The following is a 17045-nucleotide window of genomic DNA, read 5'->3' on the forward strand; positions in this document are numbered from 1 at the left end:
TCAGCCAATCAGCGCCAATCCGGAGTTTATTTATCAGCCAGGTGGAAGCCATAAATAGTGTAATAGACGCGCAAACGAATTGGCCAGTGTCCTTCACAATGTTGCCCGAACCGCCGCCCGATGTCGAGGCGTGCTTGGACTCGATAACATGTATTCTTGGCATATCTCTGACCGCCATTGTTCCTGCCATTGCGCTTGTGATTGTTGCGCTCCATGTTTTGGGACTGGAGCCACCTAAAATCCCGATTTTTACCCAATTTATCAGTGAGTTTTGCGTCGTGCGAGGACTTGTTTCATCTGAGTGCTGATAGACTTGGGACAGCCGAAGATGATATCGTAGCTGTTGAAGTTGAAGAGGCTGCGAACAATACCAAACCAAAGGCAACACCTCCACCCGATGCTGACATCCCAACCGAACGCTCGTCACTGCTTCCCAACAGCGGCACCCAAGCCACTCGACCCGACAGTTGGCGCCAAATTACATTCACTGTTCTGGCTCTCCTGGAAACCGCTGGGTGGACTGCAGCTGTTGTTGACCGAGCAAGGCATGGCGCAGGTCTCTTGGCTCTTGTCACCGCAATTGTCGCACTTGTTTCTTGGGTTTACGCCGCTCTTCGTCCGAATATCAGGCCCTCGCGCACCCCTTACTATGACCTCCTTACCATTTATTTCAGCCATTTCCTTGCTGCATGTGTCGCTCTCTATGAATCTTCTACCTCAGCTACCGGTAGTATCGGATTCAGCACAGACAGGCTTGCCCATGTCATCAGTTCACTCTTGACTTTTGTGGGATTGGCCGCAATCGTCAATATGCCACTATCGCTGACCGGGAAGCCCGAGGTTGATGAAGATGTAAGAGTTGCTTGTATCCCCACCCCGTTAACATTCTTAATCTCAGTGTATAGGGCTTGCATCCGTCACTCGAGGACTATTGTACTCTCTGGCAATGGATGACATTCACTTGGGTCAGCCCCATCATTTCGTTGGGAGTTGTCCGACCTCTCGAAGAAAAAGATGTGTGGAGACTCAGCCGGTCCATGCGCACTCGAACTTTGATGCGCAAATTCCTCCAAGTCCAGTGAGTTTTGCCTTTCTCGACTGTAATTCTGGTTTTCTCAGTTATTTCGTAGGCGGCCATCGCTCCTGCGTCGCATTCTCGTAGCAAATGCCATGGATTTGTTCCTTGACGGTTCGTTAACGGTAAGTAACCACATGGCTTGTCAGATATCCACATGGTACTGAGCTTTCCTCGGTATTGCTTCTTTCGTTCGCGGAACATCTACCACATTTATCTCGTTGTATAGGTCATATCGACTCTCATGAACTTTTCCGCACCTTTCTTCCTTAACCTGACTCTCCGAGCCATGTTCGACGACCAACCAGTCTCGGCATCGTCGGCTAGCTTTTCAACTTCTTCCCTTACCGACAATCTTCATTTTTATGCCTCTGTTTCTCTAGATTCGATATTCCTGCCCACTTGGGTTCGCACTTTTGGAGGCGCAGAACAAGCCTTTACCAGTGCCACAGAGTCCCCTCGCAAACTGCAGCGTAGTGATGCCTACTTCTTTGCCATCGCCGCATTCGTTTGCCAACTCATCAAGTCCCAGAGCGATTTGCAACACTTGTACTTTTCCCGTCGAGCTTCGGTTCGTGTCAAGGGAGAGCTTGTTGCAAGCGTTTACGAAAAGGCATTGAAACGCAAGGACGTGACCGGCGCTGTCCAAAAGAACCAAGAGAAGGATGTGAAGGGCAAGGGCAAGGGAAAAGCAGCCAAGCCTGAAGATCCCCAAGACTCGTCCAGCGCAGACGTCGGAAAGATTGTATCCCTTATTGCGGCCGACTCGGAGCGTGTGTCAAGGTTCGTCTCTATGGGTCCTGTGAGTTATATTTCCGTCTGGCCATAATGATATCCATTGACTGAAATTCATCTGGGGTCTAGTTCATCTACGATGCCCCGCTTAGTATCATTATCGCTTGCACTATGCTCTACAACCTCATGGGGTGGACTGCGTTTGCTGGATACGTTGCCTTGCTTATCGCGCTGCCTATCAACACAGTTATCGTGCGCCGTACCTCTTCGTTCCAACGATCCGTCTCGTCCATGCGTGATCGCCGTATGAGGGCTATGAACGAAGCAATCCAGTCCATCAAATTTATCAAGTTCTCGGCCTGGGAATCCCGCTGGATCAATCGTGTTCTCGAGGCTCGGAGCGACGAACTCAAGTGGCTCCGCAAACTCAAAATATCGTTCTTTTTCCTCGGGATGATGTGGGACATTGTCCCTATTTTGGTTTCGGCTATTAGCTTTTCATGCTTTACTCTGATAGCCAAGAGACAGCTGACGGTGGATATTGCTTTCCCGTGCATTACGGTCTTTAGCATGTTGAGCCAGAGTTTGACGGCTGTAAGTGGAACCACCAGTCTCCGTCGTTGGTCTTGTCCTGTAGTGCTGACAAAAACGTCTGTTGAATACGTAGCTTCCGATGATCGCGAATTGGTACGCACACGTTTATCTCCATGTTCTTTTCTTTTTCTAGAGCACTAACCGGGGTCTCTTATCTAGGTTCGTGATGTGCATGGTCGCTGTCAAGCGCATCGAAAAGTATCTTTCCGAGGAAGAAGTGCCAGAATACGTATCGTCTCTCAGGCGTGCTGCACCTTCCCCACACGAACCCGTCGACTCCCGCATCGGCTGCGCAGGCGCCACGTTCCGTTGGCCCGAAGCGCCCACCGACGACGCGCAGAAAAAGGAAACCAAACCTGGGTTCTTTTCCAAGATCGGCTCCGCCTGGGGGTCTCTCACCGGGTTCATCGGCCGCGTATTCGTTCTGCTGAGGTTAAAGAAAAGGCCTGAAGAAGTTCCTAAAGGTGACGATGGTGACGATCGCACCGAACCTGAAGATGTCCCCGAAAAGCCGTTCGAGTTGAAGAATGTGAGCATTGTGTTTCCCGAGGGTGTCATGTCGCTTGTGTCCGGACCTACGGGAAGTGGGAAATCGTCCTGTGAGTGTGTGGTTCTTGGGGATGCTCCCCTCTTTCTCTTTGTTTCTTTGTTTCTGACGAATGGTCCCTGGAAACTCGACTGCTTGGATAGTGCTTGCCGCGCTCTTGGGCGAGATGGATCGTATCGAGGGCGAAGTGTATCTTCCAAAGGAGCCGACCCGCTTGAACGAGAAGACTGGACTCCCGATGACGATTAGTTATTGCGCGCAGCAACCCTGGTTGGAGCATAGTAAGTCATTTCGACCGGAACGATGTAAATCCTGAATCTAACCGAGGCTACAGAAACTATCAAGGATAACATGTGCGTACAACACCCGGGCTTTTTGCCGGTTCCGAGTTTCTAACTGGAGATGATGTGTACAGCTTGTTTGGGTCTCCGTATGATAAGGAGCGTTATGAGGCTACATTGAGTTGTTGCGCTCTGTTGCCCGATCTTGCCGTTCTGGAAGATGGCGACCAAACGGTGAGTATATGTCTCGTTTTATCTGGTGATACCAAACTGAGATACGCGGGCTATAGGAAATCGGAGAGAAGGGTGTGTCTTTATCTGGAGGCCAAAAGGCTCGAGTTGCTCTCGCACGTGCTGTATACGCTCGAACCCAGGTCGTATTAATGGACGACGTTTTGTCCGGTATGTCTTCCATTCAAGCTCTGTTTTGTGGGCCTGAATGGAAACTAATACACTTGGTCTGTAGCTGTTGACTCTCATACTGCCGAGCTTATCGTCAAACGCTGCTTCCTGGGGCCTCTTATGAAGCACCGTACCGTTATTTTGGTGACCCACCATGTTGACCTTGTCCTTCCCGCGGTCTCCTGGGTCGTCAAGCTTTACGAAGGCCAAGTTGAATCCCAGGGCACGGTTGCACAACTCCGTGAATCAGGAGCACTATCGTCCATCCGCGCGGGGCAGAAAGAAATCGAGTTGACAGAGGAAGTGATCACGACCGAGAGCGGAGAGGACCAAACCGGCGGGCCAAAGGATCCGAACAAGACTGCGAGGAAGTTGGTGGAGGACGAAAAGAAGGCCAGGTATGGAATAACTTGACTTTGCCCCAGCGGTTGCGTTTGTTCATCCCATGGTATCCATTTAGCGGAAGCGTCGGTATCGCTGTTTACAAGACTTATTTGTCTGCGGCTTCCTACGTCCTGTTCTGCTTCCTGGTTCTGTTCCTGCTCTCGGATGAGTTGTGTGAGTATTTTTATTATTATTATCCGGGAGACCGACCCAGGTTTAACGCTCGTTTTTTAGCCAAGTTGTTCCAAAAGTTCTGGATCAAGTGTAAGTGATGATGATTTTCGTTGACTTTACGTTTCGTAAATAAAACTGGACAGATTGGAGCGAGAGTTATATGACTCAGGACGCCCAGGTTTACACTTCAAGCGGATGGCTCGAGTGGAAGTTCCCTCCTGCCAACCAAAATGTTCTTCCCTACCTGTTGGTCTATATTGGAATTCGTAAGCATTCTGCGTTATTTAGATTTACTCAAACTCACGACCCTTGGGCAGAGGCATGGATCTCTTTTATCAATATTATCAGCCAAATCCCTAGCATCATGTCAACTTTGCGAGCCTCTCGATTGCTCTACGAAAAAATGCTGAGATCCGTGATGCGCTCTCCAAGTCGGTTCTTTGACAAGACTCCTTCAGGGCGTATATTGAACCGATTCAGGTGTGTAGTTTTACCCAAGTGGAATTATAAGAGCAGTAGATTGACAGCACCCGGTTCGATTGTTTAGCAAAGACATTGACACTATCGATGGAGGCCTTCAAGATTTCATGATACAAGTGCTCAGTCAGATGATCACACTCTCAGTCGCAGTCGGTACCATCGTTTATGCTGTTCCGGTTTTCATCGTACCTGCGATTGTGATCGCATACATTCACTTGTGGTTTGCCCGTGGCTACATCAATGCGTCGCGTGATCTCCGCCGCATTGAGTCAAACACCCGGTCTCCTATCGTTTCATCGTTCAGCGAGCTTGTTGTTGGCATCGTCACCGGTAAGTCGAACCTTCTTACATATGCTTCATTGGAGCTCATTTGCGCTTTCAACGTCAGTCCGTGCATTCGGTTCGGAAAAGTCGTTCCTAAACAACATGTACAAGCGCGTCGATCGTACCCAGGCTGCCACTCATTACTACTGGATGTGTAACCGTTGGCTGTTGTTCCGCTTCGATTCCCTGGGAGCATTGTCAGTTCTTATTGCCACTGCTGGATCCTTACTGGGAGGAGCTTCGGCTGGGTTGGCCGGTATTGTTATTGTTCAAGCTCAAGCCTATGTCCGAGGGGTGAGTATTTAAATAACCGCTACCGTGATATAACGCTCATGTGCTATGGCTCAGCTGTACTGGGGTCTCCGATTCTGGACCGAACTCGAACAATCTCGTGAGTGGACTCATGGTATTCCACGAGTCAAGTTTGAGTACTAAACTATAATCCACAGTTAACTCTGTCGAACGTGTGCAAGAATATTTAGATCTTCCCTCAGAACCTCCTGCGGTTATCGAGTCTCACCGACCTCCCGCTGCTTGGCCATCCGCCACAAAAGGCACGCTGGCGTTCGAGGATTTAGAATTGAAATATTCTCCCGAATTGGAACCTGTCTTGAAAGGTGTTTCTTTCGAAACCAAGGTGAGTTATACTCGTTCCTCAAGACTCATGTGAGGTTAACATTACCCTTCCTAGCCCGCCGAAAGAATCGGAATTGTTGGTCGAACAGGATCGTAAGTTTCTTTGAGTGCGGTTCTTATTGAAACTACTAACGTAGACTACTTCAGTGGAAAGTCGACCTTGGCTTTAGCACTCTTTAGGTTTGTTGATCCTTCTGCTGGAAAAATTATTCTGGACGGTATCGGTACGTCCAATACCCGACTCACCAAACGTTCATGACCAACCCTTTTGGCTCTTGTGACAGATATTACTACCATTGGGCTCGATGACTTGGTGAGCACAATTTGTGAATATTTCCAACTCTCAACTGACTCGGGATTATAGAGGTCACAGTTGACGCTCATTCCTCAAGATGCGGTTTTATTCAATGGAACTATCCGTGAAAACTTGGTAAGGTGGAGCAGCCAAACATGCCTCGCGAGTGTCTCATCTTCCTCATAGGACCCCTTCAACGAATATACCGACGCGGAATGTATCGAGGCCCTTCAACGTGTCCATCTGAGAACAACCGACAGTCCTGGGCGCTCTCTCGCCACAAGCCGTGCGGCATCCATTAAAGATGGTGCAACAACCCCCCTCATCGCCGGAATAGTTCAACCTGAAGATGCGTCTCACGATGTTTCTCAAAAGGCTATTACTGTGCCGGAAGAGCCAGCTAGCGATGATTCAGAAACATTGGTTGCCACTGCTGCCTCTGCAGCACCCAGCACTCCAGGAGGAACCGGTTCTGGACGTACAATCTTCACTCTTGAGACCAAGGTCAGCGAAGGAGGTAACAACTTTAGCCAAGGTCAACGCCAGTTACTGTCGATGGCAAGAGCGTGAGTTTATGACCTTAGCCTGTCTTTTGTTCATTTCTAATATGGTCCATCAGTCTCTTGCGAAAATCCAGTGTATCGTTATGGATGAATCCACAGCATCGGTCGATTTTGAAACTGATGCCAAGTAAGTGACAAAACTAGACCGCTATAGGCTTGTATCTTATGATAACGAAACAGGATCCAAACGACGATTCGCGAAGAATTTAACCAGAGCATCTTATTGACGATTGCCCACCGACTCCGCACTATCATAGGTAAGGCTTCTCTGAATGTAGTTGGATCCTCTCTGAACCCTTGTGGCAGATAACGATCGTATTCTGGTTCTTAACGCTGGTCGTGTGGTTGAATTTGATACCCCAGCCAATCTCTTGAAGAAACCGGATGGTGTCTTCCACGAAATGTGCAAAAAGAGTGGTGATTATGACGAGTTGCTCGAGATGGCAGAATCCAAGGCTCGTTCGTAGAGCTCGTAGTAGTTGGTAGCAGTAGTATTTTCGTATAGTTCCTGTTGACTGAGTGACTGCAATCGAATTTCTATATTTGCATAAATTAATTGCCTTGACTACTTTAATCAACGGAAATTTGAAGCGACCTCGGCGCTCTGGATTTCGATGCAGTCATGGCTGGAAATCTGATTCAACCCCTAGGCCTTTGACTCGTGCGGTAGGAACCACCAAGTGATTTTCGCAAGTGCCGAAATAAGGTAAGGCTGCAACTATCTTGTGAGTTTGGTTCCTTCGTTCAACGCCAGCTATGCGGATAGATGCAATTGAGATTTGCCATTTCCTTACGTTGTTCCAGGAGTAACCCTCCCCCAAGGAAAAGGGGCGAAGGTGTAAGCCTGCTATCATCGGTGGCTCGACTTGTAAAAACCAGCTTGAGTCCTACTAATTCCACGATCGTAGAAGCTTAGATGGCTCAAGTGCCAGCAATTCTTATGTCAATTTCAATAACAGATCAATATTAAACTCTTACCTCAGAATGTGGAGGACTAGTTTCCCTTCCAAAATACATGCCAATACTAAGTTCGCAATTCTATACATTGCGGTGCGCGTCAGGTGAGCGTCCAAGCGTCTTCGAACATCTTCCTGTTATGGGATTAATTTCAAAGCAATCTCATCCCGCTGATAGAACCTGATGGGGATTGGGTGTATACCATACCAGTTTATGTCCGGGCTACGCTTTCTGGTAAGCTAAGCTCGCATTGGAAGAATCCACGATCATGCATCACGCCCATCAGTTCGGCTGATTTTTGAGCGTGCGGTCTTTTAGAGTTCAGGATCATATGGTCGACGATATAAAAGAAGGCGGCGGGAGACGGGGATGGTCTTGGAGTACTCGCGGATCCCAGCTCAACATGATGCAGTTACTAGGCGTCACCTTGTTGCTCTGGCTTTCTGTGATCGCCAAATGCAGTTCGGTCACCATCACAATCCCTCTGGGGTATCATATGTTGGAGTTCGAAATACGACCAGCAAGCAAGACATCTTCTATGGCATTCCATATGCCCAACCGCCGGTCGGTCCATTGCGGTTTAAACCACCCCAAGCTTGGGCCCCAGCTAGCAATCATACCCTCGTTAACGCAACCGCCAACCGACCTGTTTGTATCCAGAGCACTCCAATCGATGACTCTCCCGTCTCAGAGGATTGTCTTTATCTGAGCGTATGTGAGTTACCACCCATTGTGCCGAATAGGTCCGGTCGAATTGATGAATACCTGGCGCAGGGAAACCAAACAACATTACCATGAAGCTACCGGTCATGGTCTGGATATGTAAGTCTGAGCGATTATTGGATTTTTGCATTAAGGAAACTAAGTACCTGTTCATGAGACGGGGGCGGCTTCCTCAACGGATCAACACTATGGTATCCAGGAGAAGCAATATTAAATACTGCGTTCCAGCTAGTAAGACTCCCATTTATCTTAATTATCGTATTCAAATTGTGCAATTCGCGCATGTAGGGCAAACCTGTTATTTATGTGGCCATGAACTACCGTCTTGGCATTTACGGATGTAAGTCTCACTCTCCTCAGCACATGAACTAGCACATATTCACTACTTCAGTTCCACCGGGTAAACAATCCGAGGCTGCCGGCGCGCTCAATCTAGGTCTCAAAGACCAGCGTTTGGCCCTGGAATGGGTTAAGAAGAACATTGGCCTATTTGGCGGGGATGCCGATAGGGTAGGGGTTTCAAACCAACCATTCCTCACAACTTAACCCGCTCATTTCGCATAGGTAATGATATTTGGTGAATCAGCCGGCGCCATGAGCGTAGCGTATCAAATGATGTACAAGGATGGAAAGCACGGTGGCGTATTCCGAACGGCCTTGATGGAAAGTGGTGCTCCTTCCACGTAAGTCTTGCCAATATTATATCTATTCTTTTGTATTCAACAGGGAATAGATACGCCGCTCTGCCTGCCTCGTACCCACCCCGACAAACTGCTTACAATTTTATCGCCAATGCTACTGGGTGTGCTCCGAATAATTTCGAATGCTTACGAAAAGCAAATTCGGATACGTTAAAAGAAGCGAATTACAATCTGTTCAAGGTGAAGCTAGGTCGTCTTATAATAGTACTGAGAAGATTTTAAGACATCCCCCAGCTCCCACCGGACCTTCGGTCCCCCGATCCATACCCGTCTGCTATCGGCCCCACTCTCTCACCAGGAGATCCTTTTCTAACGCGCTCACCTAAAGAAACAATCCGAAGAGGAAATTTTACCCAAATTCCTTTTGTATGCGGTAGTAAGTACAAAACACATGGCCCCAAAATTATGAATTGACCTCGCACTACGGCACAGCAAACCTGGATGAGGGCACCATTTTCACTACAAATCCAGAAACTACGGAAGATGTGGTGGCATTCCTGACGGCTCAGCTGCCCGGTCTTACTTTTGGTATCACTAATAAGACAGCAGTAAACCAACTCTTGAAGTACTACCCTGCTCACCCAAGCGCCGGGTCACCTTATAATACTGGCAACAATACATTCGGCAAAGCTTCCCAGTATAAAAGGGCCGCGAGCATAATCGGTGATCTGGTTTTTGATGTAAGTTATGTCTCATACCAGTTAGACCATAGGTCATGACACTGTACAATAATTTAGGCACCTCGAAGGGATTTCTTACAGGTTGCAACCAAGCTTGGTGTTTCGGCATGGTGTGTGCCCCGTGCTCCCTCTCATGGATGAAATTAGCTATAAAAAAAATACAGGTCATACCAATGGGCTCAAGCTGGCCTGGATTTACCTGAATTCGGCGCCGCTCACTCTTTTGACCTTGCCTTCGTCTTTCAACAGCGTTGGGAAGGAATGACTCAGTCTCTCATTGACCTGAGCGTTGCTATGATCGATTATTGGTATGGTTGAGTCATGTAATGATATCCACCGAATTCATAGTGGCACTACTCTAGGATTACCCTCGCATACAAACTTGACCCCGGTGCAACCGCAAATCCAAACCGTGAGTTATTTTGTTAGAAAAAAGAGTAGATCTGAATTGAATATAGGTGCTGCTTGGCCGAAATACGGCACTGTGGGAAAGTCGCTGAAACTTGAAGCGGGAATATAACTGTTATTGGAGACGACTTCCGTGTTGGCGGAATGAATTATATTCAGGATAACCTTTTGACCTAATATTAGCCCATAGATGGCAGTACATGTATAAACTTTATCAAGTGATGTCCTTATAAGCCAAAAAGAAGGCGCGTACGATCGACCAAACCCATGACCCAACCAATAAGCAGATCAATCACAAGGTCTGAATTCTAGATTTGGCAACTAAAAAACTTAAATTCTTACGAAACGTTGAACAGTATATGAATTGAAAAGGTACCAATATGTACCCCCTTCCTTCTTCCTGCCAACCTAGAACTTGCAGCTATATGGCACGAGAAGATTAGCCACTGCCCGTTGAGACGAAAGAGAGCAGCTTACTAGGCATTAGAGCATTGCTGGTCAACTTGGTAGGCTCATCGCCGCTACTGTTTCCTGGTAAGTATCACAAATACTAGATACAGAACTGAGAGAGAGGGAGAGACGCGGTGTCGAATTGGCGATATCGCCGTAGTTGGAGTTGTACCGGCTAACGATGATCCGGCTTTACCGATAATCTGTGATATTAAGACGTATGCTTGTATTGGCTAGAGCAGGGTTAGTAAAATCTAGAGCTAAGCACCATGCTACTCACGTCGAACAATTTCCGCAAGACCTATAGAGCTTGCCGAACGACTGCACACAGTACGAGTCTATCTTCACAGTTCCGCCTCCGTTGTGTTGCACCACCTTGTTGCTGGCACTCTTAGCGCCTCCGCCGATGATGTTGGACTGTCCAGAGGTCTGCTTGATGGTGATGGCATCCTCGCACACGTCCTCGAACCAGACGTTGTACAGGTTGCAAGGTCCGAGGCAGTGAACAACTTCAGCCTGGTTGGCGCCGATTACGACGTTTCTGGCGCGTAGACCTAATAAGCGTGTGCGGTCAGAGCAGAAGGGAATGAGCGTGCTGGAGGGTTCCTCCGGATTGGATTAGGAAGACTGTGTCGGCATCGCCTCCTTCGGCCTGCTCTGTGCAAGCAACGGAGCCACGGTCAAAGCGAACATGCCCACCTGCAATATTACAAACGGTCAGAATTACGCATATAAACTACCCAAAGTAGCATTACCATCGAACGTTCCAGTAACAGTAATTGGTGAGCTCAAGCTCGATGTCTTGGGAGGAATTGGGAAGGTGCAGCTGGCAGCTCGCTTCACAAACGGTGGAGCATCAGCATCACGACGAACAAATTCATCTATGTGGCCTTGCGGAGCAGTGGAAGACGGAGCAGCAACAACCAGTGATGAAATAAATGCAGTAACAGCGATATAAAAGACAGCGTACATGGCAAGTGTCAAGGTGCAAAGGACAACCACTATGAGTAGTAAGTGTACTAGCAGACAACCAGGTAGCTGCTTGACTGTTTGCTCGACTACTGCTTAAGCTTATATACCGAAGACGATTGGAGAAAACGCACCTCTCCGGGCCGTGGCTTCCAAAAATACATTCTGTTCCCAAGTCCTACACGGTCCGTTAGTGTAGTACACAACATACTGCAACCTCCGGCTATACGAAAACGTTGGCGCATACGTTGATCTAGCGGGCCGGTAGCAAATAAAAAATCTGGTCACCTGTCATGTGTACCACCCAAGAGTTTCAAGAATACATAACTCAACCTCCCGCAAATCCATATTGGAATATGAGTTGATCGTTTGCTTATCACCAAGAAGATATCAAGGAATCATAGCCTTCCCTGTTACCGAGCTTTGATATACCCGCGATTGTCAACGTATCACCCCACCGTGAGGTCCAATTTGTCGCACTTAGCATTGGAAATCCTTCAAGCACTATATTGGAAAGGAAGAATCAGATGATCGCACCACGCTATCAAGGAAACATTCCCCAAAGCGGAGTTGGCACCCTGCACACTTATTTTCCTTCCCGTTTTCTCTAGCGATATTCTCTCCGCTCTATTAAGTACTCATTAAGAAACCGCAGCATGCATTGAAAGGCCTTAGATATAGTTCGTGAGCATGACGGTGACTGAAATTAGAATTACTTAGTAAAGATATAAATGAATATCATAAGGTCTTCTTGAACCAAGGGTCTTTATACATAAAGCCAGAACTTGCATACTAATTCATTATTCGTATTGTATACACTTCCCTTAACAAAAATGTTCCATTATGTGCTATCGCATAGTACCCTGCATGGAGCTTGCGATAGGAGGTCAGAAATTTTCATAATTTGGTCGTTTCGAGTCCCTCACTGGGTGAATGTATTGACGTTTCATCTTACGAATCGCTCTAGATCTATGTAACAGGGAACTTGTTTGAGATTTGATGTAGGCCAAGACAATCAACAGGAGAAATTGCCATGCAACAAACTTAGAACTTGCAGCTAAATAATTGCATTTTGTTAGTTGATGTAGACTCGGACCACTGAATGAGACAAAATGTGGACTTACTAAGAGTTGGAAGTATTACTTGTCAGCTTGGTAGGCTCGGCGCCGCTACTGTTACCTTGATATGTATCACAAATGCTCTTGACCGAGGATAATTTGAGGGAAGAAGTATCAAACTGGGCAACGTCCCCATAATTGGAATTAATGCCTGCCAAAACTGACCCGGAAGAACCGATGATCTGAGAGATCAGAACGGTACGTTTGTATTGCCTGGCGTCGAGTAATTCAGTGTAAAAAAAAAAGAATTCAAACCAAACTCCCTTACGTCTTGCAGTTGCCACACGAGCGATATAGCTTGCCGAATGTTTGCACACAGTACGAGTCGATCTTCACAGTTCCGCCTCCGTTGTGCTGCACCACCTTGTCGCTGGCACTCTTAGCGCCTCCGCCAATGATGTTGGACTGTCCAGAGGTCTGCTTGATGGTGATGGCGTCCTCACATACGTCCTCAAACCAGACATTGTATATGTTACAGGGACCAAGGCAGTGAACACCTTCAGCCTGGTTAGCACCGATCACCACGTTCCTTCAAAGCTGAATTCAATAAAATACAAATAGATCAATATGAAAACATACTGTAAGGTGGCACCAGATTGGAGCAAAAAAACGGCGTCGGAATCTCCTCCTTCGGTTTGTCCTTTGCATGCTCCGGACCCACGGTCGAATCTCACATTCCCACCTACGTACAGAATCCAACATAATTATAAAATGCGCATACATTTAATCTAATTGCTGCCTACCGTCAAATTTTCCAGTGACCGTGATGGGTGCACTCAAACTCGATGTCTTTGGGGGCGAAGGGAACGTGCAACTTGCGGCGCGTCTGACAAACTGAGGAGCATCTGCATCACGGCGAACAAATTCATCTACATGAGTTTGTGTAGTAGAGGGAGATGGAGCTGCAGCAGTAGGGGCAACAAGAACTGTAGAAAGGGCGGTGAGAGCCAGGTAAAGAGCTGCAAGCATTGCAAGTGATGAAATCCAAGTCTAGAAATATCTCTAGGAGTAGTCAAAGTCAACCCAAGAGGTGAGTGATCAACTTGAGTCGCAGGAACTCTCTTTATACTACAAAACTGCTGGCTTGTGCCTTCTACCGGCCCGTCGTGTTTTTACTTTCGAATGCGATAGTAGGGTTCCCAAAGGTCCCATGGTATACTGTGTGCCTGGAAAACTGTTGCTATCGCTTCAGTTTTGTCTTTAGTGCGGCCCGTAAAGATAAAACTATCATGGTCAGCTGGGCAGTACCATTCATCATGAGCATACGAGAGATGGCCTTCTGGCTAAGCGATGGTACCGTTATATGTCGTTAAAGATGCTGATTTACGACACTTGATGGTCTTCGCGTATGCTACATCCAGGAAACAAGCATGCCAGCTCATAGAGGTGGTGATTTGATCCTAAATAGAAGTCAAAACACACGTTCAATAGAACTGAATATGGAGGTATCATTGGTATAGTCAACATTAGTATGCATCCAGTCCTGGTGACTTCAGGGAGGACGAGTTCTAGATTTTCTACCATATTTATCCCAAAACATTTGATTTCTCCGACAACATACTTCAATGGATCCCCCATCAGTGATCAGCACGGTTACGGGTGCCTTGGGTCACTGCGGTAAACACGCTCTGTACGTGGCCTCTCTTTGGCACTTGTGTTCAAGTCGGTCACTTTGGCCTTTCTCAAAAAATTCTCTCCACATCAATTGCCACTTTAATTTCACAGTAAAAATTACCCCGGATTTATTGGCACTCAGTTGAATTGGAGCCTCGATGAATGACATGAAAATCGACCGGGCTCGTCCACCCCAAAGGCCAAAGTGAAATAAACTCAGGCATTAACGAGGTCAGCTAGCATACATATAGGAACATTTTGGGCGCAGCCCAGTAATCACCACAAAGGCGTTTCGTTGAAGTGATTCAGCTGCTCTACACTGTGCAATAGTATAGAAGTTCCATGAGACTGACTAACTAATACAATCCGGCATTGTATTCGATCGTATTTGGTAATAAGAAGCTAAATTAGTGTCGATCAAATCACTAAAATCACCCAAATCACAATTGAAAAACATTTCATTCTATGCGATACATAAGGACACACACTTAAGCCAGTCATCGTACCAGTAAGCTTAATACACCGAGGGCACTTAGAACTTGCAACTAGAGAGTAGTATTACTTGATAAGTAACCCATTCGCGACCGTTGATTATAAGATAGGCTTACTAAGAATTGGCAGTGTTGCTTGTCAATTTGGTAGGCTCATCGCCGCTGCTGTTGCCCTTGTATGTGTCGCAGATGCTGCTTACTTTAGTAAGTTGGAGGGATCCAGTGTCGAACTGAGCAACATCTCCGTAGTTGGAGTTGATGCCAGCCAAGGAAGAGCCAGTATTACCAATGATCTGGGAGATCAAAACGGTGCGCTTGTATTGACTGATACCGGGTTAGCAGGATGAAAAATCCAGAGCAAGACCGTAAACTTACGTGGAGCAGTTGCCGCAAGACCTATAGAGCTTTCCAAACGACTGCACACAGTACGAGTCTATCTTCACAGTTCCGCCTCCGTTGTGCTGCACCACCTTGTCGCTTGCCCCCTTTGCGCCTCCGCCGACGATGTTGGACTGTCCAGAGGTCTGCTTGATGGTGATGGCATCCTCGCACACGTCCTCAAACCAGACGTTGTACAGGTTACAAGGCCCGAGGCAGTGAACACCTTCGGCCTGGTTGGCACCAATCACAACATTTCTGGCAGGTAGATGCAATCGGTATGAGTAGCTAGAGTAGGGAGAGAATAAACATACTGGAGGGTTCCTCCGGACTGGATGAGGAAGACTGCGTCAGCGTCGCCTCCCTCAGCCTGGTCTGTGCAAGCACCGGAGCCACGGTCAAACCGAACATTACCACCTTAAATATGACAATTAGATTATCAGTATGTACTCATTAACTTCAGAACCCATTGAAATCTCACCATCAAAGGTGCCAGTGACGGTGATAGGCTTGCTAAGGCTCGAAGTCTTAGGAGGGGAGGGGAAGGTACAACTAGCAGCGCGCTTGACAAACGGAGGAGCTTCAGCGTCGCGGCGAACAAACTCATCGACGTGTGTGGTGGTAGGCGAAGGTGCAGCTTGTACAGATTGGATGAAAATGCCAGTGGCGGCCGAGAGAACAGCGAGTGAGATGGCAACCATGTTGTAAGTGGACTGAGAGCTCTGAAAATGCTTGTGGAATCAGGTACTGAGGTCCACTGTAGATTGAATCTGTCGATTAAATACTCTAAGCTCTGCTAGTCGGACGGGTAGTTTATGGAGGTAAATTATCTGGTCTGACGGGCCGTTGAATCGGCATGACTGTAAGATAGCAGGCTTCAGGTGACCTTAAACGGCCCGTTCGGATTAATAGGAGATTTTCGAGACCTGTCGCTTTCCGGACTCACTGAGTGAATAGTTGATAGCTGATATGCCATCACAGACACCCGCGGTCATCACACCCAAGTAGAACCACAGGCCATCATGAAGTGCCCCATGGAGTCGCTGTACAAGGAAATAATCCAATGTGAAAATCATCGCTATGCGCGCGTGAGCTTCCAATCAAGAAAATTCTCGATAAGTCAGCGGCAAATGGCAAGAGCATGTCCTTCGCATCCGCTTAGCCGCTTTAGGAAGCAAGTTTCTTGTCGTCCGAGCGCAGACCAGCTCTGTACATGCCGCAGGAATGTTCGGAGGGACTCACATATACCATGAGAGAACTGACCTTTACATAGTACGCAGTGACCTATTTTTGACACACTGACGTTAGCTTTTGCGCTATATCGCATAACTATACCGTAACTTTAGGTCAAAACCCCTACTATACACGGACTGTCCGGAGAAGAGTGGCGAAAGAATGCCGCGCGGCCCGTGCATGAATATCGGATGAACCAAGGGGCGACTCTTCCGGCGTGCGCAGTCAAAGATGGGTCATATGGTATCTGTATCTTTAAACGTGTTGCCAAGATCAGCTGAAGAGGAAGAAACTAGGAACACTCTGGGGTCGCCTAATTAGCGGCAGCGATAGCCACGTGAGATACACTGACACGCCTATCGCAGAGTGTAACGCATAGGTTACATGGTGTATCACACACAATGTTGCAAGATTAATCACACTGATTGGCTTCAGTAGCCATAACATCCCAGCCCTGTCCGTATATCGAAGACCGTTTGCGCGGGGGAGAAAACTTTGGTATTGGATCTGTTGTGGACTTAACGATCAATTCGTTCAAGTAGAGTTCATAAATCTCCCCAACTCTAGACTCAACACTTCCATTACGCCTTCCACCATCTAATCAGACCGTCAGACTCAGCATCATTGACACAACCTCACACTTAAAGGGTCTTCCGTGCCCCAGTTTTGTCGAATCTCCGATCAAGGGGCATGACGTGCTAGATTGTCCTGTATACTCCTTCCTGGTTGAACATGAGCCATCTAAAAGTCGACTCCTCTTTGATCTAGGCATCGCAAAAACTGGAGAAATGGCCCACAGATAGGTAGTTAACTTTGTCGGATCAAACACTTCT

The 17045-nt window shown here is 47.5% G+C and overlaps 5 protein-coding genes across 5 annotated transcripts; 2 read left to right on the forward strand and 3 right to left on the reverse strand.

Annotated features, from left to right (window-relative positions):
- Positions 1 to 98: 98 nt before the first annotated feature.
- On the forward strand, positions 99 to 6957 carry RhiXN_11590 (ABC transporter transmembrane region; the record flags this gene model as incomplete). The annotated part of the gene is made up of 30 exons (XM_043331405.1): positions 99 to 264; positions 323 to 852; positions 906 to 1078; positions 1131 to 1200; positions 1305 to 1877; positions 1940 to 2404; positions 2478 to 2497; positions 2564 to 3003; positions 3095 to 3232; positions 3286 to 3304; positions 3367 to 3466; positions 3523 to 3634; positions 3699 to 4032; positions 4095 to 4192; positions 4253 to 4282; positions 4336 to 4458; positions 4510 to 4672; positions 4740 to 5002; positions 5061 to 5290; positions 5345 to 5387; positions 5446 to 5633; positions 5688 to 5725; positions 5780 to 5856; positions 5917 to 5945; positions 5997 to 6062; positions 6114 to 6444; positions 6474 to 6493; positions 6547 to 6617; positions 6671 to 6747; positions 6797 to 6957. 30 exons carry the CDS (start codon positions 99 to 101, stop codon positions 6955 to 6957), a joined length of 5148 nt encoding a protein of 1715 aa, XP_043184915.1.
- An 859-nt stretch (positions 6958 to 7816) lies between these two features.
- Positions 7817 to 10071, forward strand: RhiXN_11591 (carbohydrate esterase family 10 protein; the record flags this gene model as incomplete). The annotated part of the gene is made up of 13 exons (XM_043331406.1): positions 7817 to 8162; positions 8222 to 8269; positions 8328 to 8401; positions 8459 to 8510; positions 8562 to 8680; positions 8735 to 8853; positions 8904 to 9051; positions 9106 to 9247; positions 9304 to 9551; positions 9609 to 9661; positions 9716 to 9859; positions 9914 to 9963; positions 10010 to 10071. 13 exons carry the CDS (start codon positions 7817 to 7819, stop codon positions 10069 to 10071), a joined length of 1605 nt encoding a protein of 534 aa, XP_043184916.1.
- A 549-nt stretch (positions 10072 to 10620) lies between these two features.
- Positions 10621 to 11381, reverse strand: RhiXN_11592 (pectate lyase; the record flags this gene model as incomplete). The annotated part of the gene is made up of 3 exons (XM_043331407.1): positions 10621 to 10642; positions 10690 to 10963; positions 11165 to 11381. The coding sequence occupies 3 exons, from the start codon at positions 11379 to 11381 to the stop codon at positions 10621 to 10623; spliced, it is 513 nt and encodes a 170-aa protein (XP_043184917.1).
- Positions 11382 to 12422: 1041 nt separating this feature from the next.
- On the reverse strand, positions 12423 to 13465 carry RhiXN_11593 (pectate lyase; the record flags this gene model as incomplete). Its single annotated transcript, XM_043331408.1, has 5 exons — positions 12423 to 12435; positions 12503 to 12709; positions 12765 to 13025; positions 13076 to 13178; positions 13240 to 13465. 5 exons carry the CDS (start codon positions 13463 to 13465, stop codon positions 12423 to 12425), a joined length of 810 nt encoding a protein of 269 aa, XP_043184918.1.
- Positions 13466 to 14642: 1177 nt separating this feature from the next.
- Positions 14643 to 15680, reverse strand: RhiXN_11594 (pectate lyase; the record flags this gene model as incomplete). Its single annotated transcript, XM_043331409.1, has 5 exons — positions 14643 to 14655; positions 14719 to 14925; positions 14977 to 15237; positions 15294 to 15396; positions 15461 to 15680. 5 exons carry the CDS (start codon positions 15678 to 15680, stop codon positions 14643 to 14645), a joined length of 804 nt encoding a protein of 267 aa, XP_043184919.1.
- Between the last annotated feature and the right edge of the window lie 1365 nt (positions 15681 to 17045).

The sequence above is a fragment of the Rhizoctonia solani genome, chromosome 12 (assembly GCF_016906535.1).
Source record: "Rhizoctonia solani chromosome 12, complete sequence".
Lineage (NCBI taxonomy): Eukaryota > Fungi > Basidiomycota > Agaricomycetes > Cantharellales > Ceratobasidiaceae > Rhizoctonia > Rhizoctonia solani.